The sequence below is a fragment of the Hibiscus syriacus genome, unplaced genomic scaffold (genome assembly GCF_006381635.1).
Source record: "Hibiscus syriacus cultivar Baekdansim isolate YM2019G1 unplaced genomic scaffold, ASM638163v2 tig00112453_pilon, whole genome shotgun sequence".
Classification (NCBI taxonomy): Eukaryota; Viridiplantae; Streptophyta; class Magnoliopsida; order Malvales; family Malvaceae; genus Hibiscus; species Hibiscus syriacus.
The window spans coordinates 383,431-389,571 of record NW_024063336.1 but is presented as its reverse complement, the minus strand read 5'-3'; the positions used below and the strand labels follow the sequence as shown (position 1 = coordinate 389,571).

The 6,141-nt window shown below is 38.1% G+C and overlaps 1 protein-coding gene across 1 annotated transcript; it reads right to left on the bottom strand.

Annotated features, from left to right (window-relative positions):
- Positions 1 to 437: 437 nt before the first annotated feature.
- On the bottom strand, positions 438 to 3,191 carry LOC120179782 (U-box domain-containing protein 52-like). Its single transcript, XM_039185273.1, has 8 exons — positions 3,008 to 3,191; positions 2,837 to 2,910; positions 2,632 to 2,753; positions 2,340 to 2,552; positions 1,955 to 2,252; positions 1,758 to 1,859; positions 1,253 to 1,681; positions 438 to 1,165 (listed from the first exon to the last, which is right to left on the bottom strand). The coding sequence occupies exons 1-8, from the start codon at positions 3,165 to 3,167 to the stop codon at positions 443 to 445; spliced, it is 2,121 nt and encodes a 706-aa protein (XP_039041204.1). The 5' UTR covers positions 3,168 to 3,191; the 3' UTR covers positions 438 to 442.
- Positions 3,192 to 6,141: the final 2,950 nt, after the last annotated feature.

The window sequence follows — 6,141 nt, the reverse complement described above, 5'->3', positions numbered from 1 at the left end:
AAGAATAATACAGGAAGTAAATTTCCAATTCTTAAAAATAATTAGAAAAAAAGGGACTGCTAATTGTTCTGCAATCACAAACATGAAGTAGCTTAGTAAGGGTTTTTATTTTATAAAAAAGAATAAGGCTTGCCTTTCGGAAGCAGCTTCCTGCAAGCACAAAAGAGATAATGTAAGCGTACAGATTTCCTATGTTTTTTTGTACAAACCAGAATCATTCTCTCTTAGTCTTGTTCTTTTTTTCTTCTTCTTTAGATGCAGGCAGCTTCTTTCCCTCAATCCTTCAATCTAGTCTGGAATTTCTTACAGAAGTTGCAGTCATGCTCGATGATTCCTAGCCAATAAACAACCAAACTATGTAAGAAAGCCTGGTTTCAAGAAAATGTATCTAATTAATATCTATAATAGATAAGTCCCAAACCTCATCTTCTGATAGCATCGGCTACCTGCAATTATTACTGCGACCACGAGAGTCGGAGCTCATTCCGAAATCTCTTAATCGGTTAAGTTCCGGCACTATAACAGTTCCAAGATCGGGTCTGTCCTTCTTCCTCAGCTCGACACACTTGAGGGCTAATCGAGCAAATGCTAAAGCCTCTTCAAGTGGCCAATTTGGCACAGCTGGATCAAGTACATCAAGTAAAGTTCCTTTCTCAATGGCCCTTCCAACATGATGAGCAATACCCATTGGAGGCTTGGCTGTAATAATCTGGAGCAACATTATTCCGAGGGAATATATGTCTGATTTAGTTGTCAGCATGCCTGTTTGTTGATATTCAGGATCTATGTAACAGAATGTCCCTGCAGCTGAAGTCATGTGATATTGTGTCACACTGTCAGCTACAGAAGGTGGTACTAGTCGCGCTAGGCCAACATCAGCGATTTTGCTCACGTAATTGCGGTCTAATAGAATGTTAGCCGGCTTGAGGTCCCGATGCACTAGTGGTTCTGGCTTCGCTTGGTGAAGGAATAGAAGGCCAGTCGCAATTTCTGCAGCTATGTTAAATCGCTTTCTCCATGAAAGTGGAGGAGTATTTCCCTTTCGAAATAGTCTGTCCTCTAAGCTTCCATTAAACATATATTCATATACCAAGCATCCATACTCGGGACAGGCACCAAGGAGAAGGACCATGTTTGGATGTCTCATGCAGCAAAGAACCTCAACCTGAATTATGTTTGTAGTTATGCAACAAATTAGCTTAAGACAACCATTCCTGCAAACATTTTGGTCTATTCCGACATGATGACTTACCTCTTGCTGGAACTGTTTCTTTCCTTGAGCAGCGTCCGGTCTTAGAACTTTGATGGCAACCGGAGTGTGATCGAGTTTGCCTTTAAAAACAGGCCCGTAACCCCCTTCTCCAATCTTATTAGATGCTACAAAGTTTTCAGTTGCTTCTTCAATTTCTTCGATGGTATATTTTCGGTATCGGACATCATTCTTTGCCAAAACACTCAAAGCACGAGTCTTCTCGTCAGCCTCCTTCTTGGCTTTAAGCTCTGCTTGTCTTCTTCTATGTGCTTCCATCTCCGCCAGTTTTCGCGCTGCCTCGGCTGCTTCCATGGCAGCTTTGCATTTGGCCTTCTCCTTCTCTGCCATGGCAAGAGCTGCCTCTCCTGCTTGCTTAGCTTCCTCGAACTTGCGTGCCTCCTCCATCTTCCACTGATGAAGCTCCTCAGCCTGGACCCCCAAAAATTGACAATGTTCACAAATTGATATTCTTGGAATATAGTGATGATATAGGTATAGGGATTACCTTTCTTTTGGCTGTAAGAGCTTCTTTGCAAGCTGTGCTGTACAAATCCATGGTTTGCTTAAGTTCAAGCTTCAACCTTCTCATTTCAGCTTCGATGTCTCGCTGCATTTCAGGGGCCATGAATGTTAGCAAATCTGCCCATTAAAAGGCAATGCTTTACTGTTTAAAAAAACCCAGTTTCTCTGAACTCTTCTTACTGTGTTTTGAGGAAGTTGCCCAGTAGGGGTGGCCGAAACCATAGAAAAATCTAAATTTTGGTCATTAAGATCGATAGATCCATGGGGAATTTTGTTTAAAAAATCTGTATCGATAGCTAAAGTATCTTGGCTAGATGAAGGCTGTGCCGCAGCCGCTCGCATAGCTGCATCCATGTCACCTGACAGATTTGCCGGCAAGCTTTTTCGTCTGTCACGGTCACGCATAGGTAACTTGGGGGGATTATCAACTGACTGTCTATCTGTTCCATTTCTCGACTCTCCCCTAACAACTTGTCGTCTATATAAAAGATACAATGTCAACAACAACGGTAAATCATCAATTCAATCAAATAGTAAGAAATGTAAACCTATTTTCCCACCGCACCTGCCTCGTTCGTCTTCAAGTTGATCCGATGGAATATGCGGTGGCATTCCGGACGACATTTTTGGCGGGGCAGCAGTGTTCGAAACAGGCCGCTGTGCGGTTCGCATAGTCAATATCTTACCTTTGGAAATCACATACACAGAACAAAACTCCGGCGCGCTTCTTATCAAGATTGCAGGAATGTCATTCTTGGATTTCCTATAATTTAAATAACTGAAAACTTTGATTGTTAAAAAGTTATATCAATTTACTCGATTTGTTTGAATCAAAAAGGAAGATTACGTTACTTAACCTTGATAAGCTATTCCTCGTTGCTGCACCAATAACTAGATTGTTAATCAAGTTTTTGTGAACGTAGTCCAGAAGTGCTTTGCAGACATCTGCATCTTCCAGGATAACCTCCTCCAATTGAATCTGAATTTGAAATTTATTTGATCGGATTTTAATTTTTTGAAATTTTATACTTTGATCATATGTTCTCTACGATAACTGCTTACCCCTTTGCGTGCACAGTAGCCGCGAAAAGGAATGAAAAGCTGGTTTACGTCATAATCAGACTCGTTGTCACCCTCTGCATGTTGATTTAAGGACAAAATGAATCAGAAAAAAAAACGAACGCCTTTTGTAGATATTTATTAAGGGTATGATGTAAGAGAGAGGATACCGACGGTTTTTATGCTTAACATGGATCAAGGTGACGAATGGATTGGAGACGACAAGATGCTCGACGGCCCAACGTACAGCTTGTGGGCTATTTTTATCTTTGTCGATGGCCACCGCCGTGGTGTGGCCCGGTACGTTTTCATCAGATGAGAAATGAGGAGCCATCTCTGGGAAACGAATCAATAACTTTCGTCTCTCGGCAATTTTGTTAAAACTCTGTGTTCCGATAGATTAAGTTACCGGCGTCGCAACCACCAGGCCAACGCGTCCTCCTCCACCTCCTGCTATTTTGCTTTTTTTTAAAAAAGAAAAGAAAATGGGAATGTGCAAGCAAGGAAGAAGAAGGCTTGTTCGCTCCTGGTGTTTAGGGTGCAATGAAATATTTGATCGTGTAATGAGGTTTTAAGAATCTATTTCCGTCATTGCCTTGGTTTAGGCCATTTAACCTGGCCCGTCCCTTCAAAAACCAAAACATGCGAGGAAAATAATAATAATAATAAGGGTAAACTACTTCAACTATCACCAACCTTTAAACGTTGATTCGTTCATACCATTAACATTTTAATTTTATCAATTTTAACACTAATTTTTACTTTTAAGTATAACTATGCTACTCCGTCATTAATAGATTAACGAAACAATGACATGAGAATAGCATGTGATATTGCTAACGTGGTTACTTCATGAAAATAACGTTATTTTAACGTGATTGATTTAATACTTAAAATATTCAAAACGACGTCGTTTTACTTAAGATAAAATATTATGTTTTGAGAGATTCCAAGTCTAAACCAATAAAACTTGGGTTTAAATCTTAACCATGGCATCATCTTGAGTTTTTGTTATGTTTTTTTTAAACTTCTAAAAACTTATTCTAAAATTTTAAACAACATAGAGACAAAACCCATTCAAACACCGAACTACAGAAATAATTAAAAGCTAAACCAATCTCCTTCAATGAACTCATATTCTGGAATATTTTAATGGGGATTTTACTACTGAAATTGTTACCAGACACATCGAATGATTCCAAAGAACTGTCAGAACCAAAGCTACTAATAATCAAGGCAGAGAGATTATTATAAGAGAGATCGAGCTTAACAAGTTTCGATCTCCCCTTGAAAATTGTTTTCAGCTAAATAAAGATACTGCAAATTAGAAGTTGGCAAAGCTGGAATCTGATCGGAAAACTGATTACTCGATAGATTCAAGAAACTAATGTTCACACATGAAATCGCACGATCTATATCACCGGAGAACTTGTTTCCGGAGATATCAATATGTTTCATGGCCGAGCAGTCACAAAATGAAGGAATCGCAATTGAAAAATTGTTCGATGAAAGATCCAAAACTGCAAATTTTTGCAGTTCGCGACGTTTACTTCACCATCAATCTTGTTCCCTTTCAAGTCCAAGAGCTCTAGCTCGCCGCACCCAGCGTGGAGGATCCAAGGAACCACAATGTCACCGGAAATCTTGTTGAAAGAGAGATCAAGAAAGGCCTCATTTTTAGTGGTAAATTTGAAGCTACAAGGGTACGTGTTAGCAACACAGTTTTGGAGGAGAGATGGGCTAGGCGAATTCGCTTTAAACTTGAGCAATAATTGAGAATCGCCACCAACTTCAACACAAATAAGAATGGTGGCGATGAAAAAGCAAGTCCAAAAAACAAAGAAAGGCTTCATTTTTAGTGGAAAATTTGTGGATTTTTCATACAAGCAATAGCTTAAGAAACACAATAGGAAGAAAGCGTTTAGGGTTTGAGCACCTCCATTAGAGAGACAATAAATGAAGCTTTGAGCTTTGGGTTCAGGTCGTTTTGAGCATTTTAAACATTAAACCAGTCGCTTCAAAACGAGATTGTTTTATTGAAATAATCATGTCAGTAATGTTACAACACGTTTTCACGTCACCGTCGGTCCATCCAGTTAATCCATTAATGGCGAACTGACATAATTATATTTAAAAGTAAACATTAGTGTTAAAATTGATAAAATTAAAACGTTGATAGTATAAACGAATCAATACTTAAACGTTGATGGTATTTTAAGTAGTTTACCCTAATAATAATAAAAGGTACTTTTGAGTTTATCAGCAGTTTTTTTTGTTTATTTTTACTATAATTGGAGCATTCTCCCATCACTCGATCAAATCAAGATTAATGATATTTCATAAGATGTTTAAAGTAACTAAATCCCTTGCGTATGCCACACTTCTTCATAACTTTCAAATCATTACGTACGCTCTAAGTTTGTTTATTTTAAAGCTTACGATTTAGGAAATTGTATGATCAACACTCGAAGTTAATCCCCGTTTTTGTCTTATGCCTAACTAAGTTGGATAAGGGAGAAAGTAGGGAAGGTATAAATACTCGAATCCGACCCGTTTCGACTTAACCTGACTTTATAAGAGTATGATTTTTTGAAATTTTGGGGCTTGAGTAGGGGCGGGATGAGTTATACAGTATAATTTTGGGGCAAGCCGAGACCGGGTTTAAAGTTAAAAACCGATCTGGCCCAACCTGATTACTTTATATATATATATATTAAGAATTTTATTTTTATATTACTAATATATTATTTAATTATTAAAATATAAATTATTATAAAATATATTAATCTAATTGTTTAAAATATAATAAATAATTATAAATGTATTATTATAAATTATATTATTTTAATTATTTTAAAATATTAATATATTCAGATCTGGTTGGGTCGGGATCGGAGTTTTAATCTAAAATCAGGACGGAAAAAATTGAAAATTCATTGGAATAGGGTGAGACTAGGGATGTGCCTTTGAACCGAGTCCAATTGGTTTCGACCCGACCCTATAGAATCGGTTTTTTAAATAATCGGGTCGGGTTATATGGGAGAGAAGGTCGGGTTTGGATTTAGAATTAAAAATACCTGACCAGACCCAGTACTATTATAAAATAATATTTGAAATTACCAAAATGTCATCCAGTGTAGGTGTGGGTGTGTGAGCGCATGCGCACCTGCGTATGCTTGCGTGCGCGCCTGCGTATGTGTGCGTGCGCGCGTGTGCGTGTGTGTTATTTAGGGTGCGTTTGGTTCACGTAATGTAAGATTACCAGTGAGAATAAAATATTACCAGGGAATATGATTACTGGGAATGTT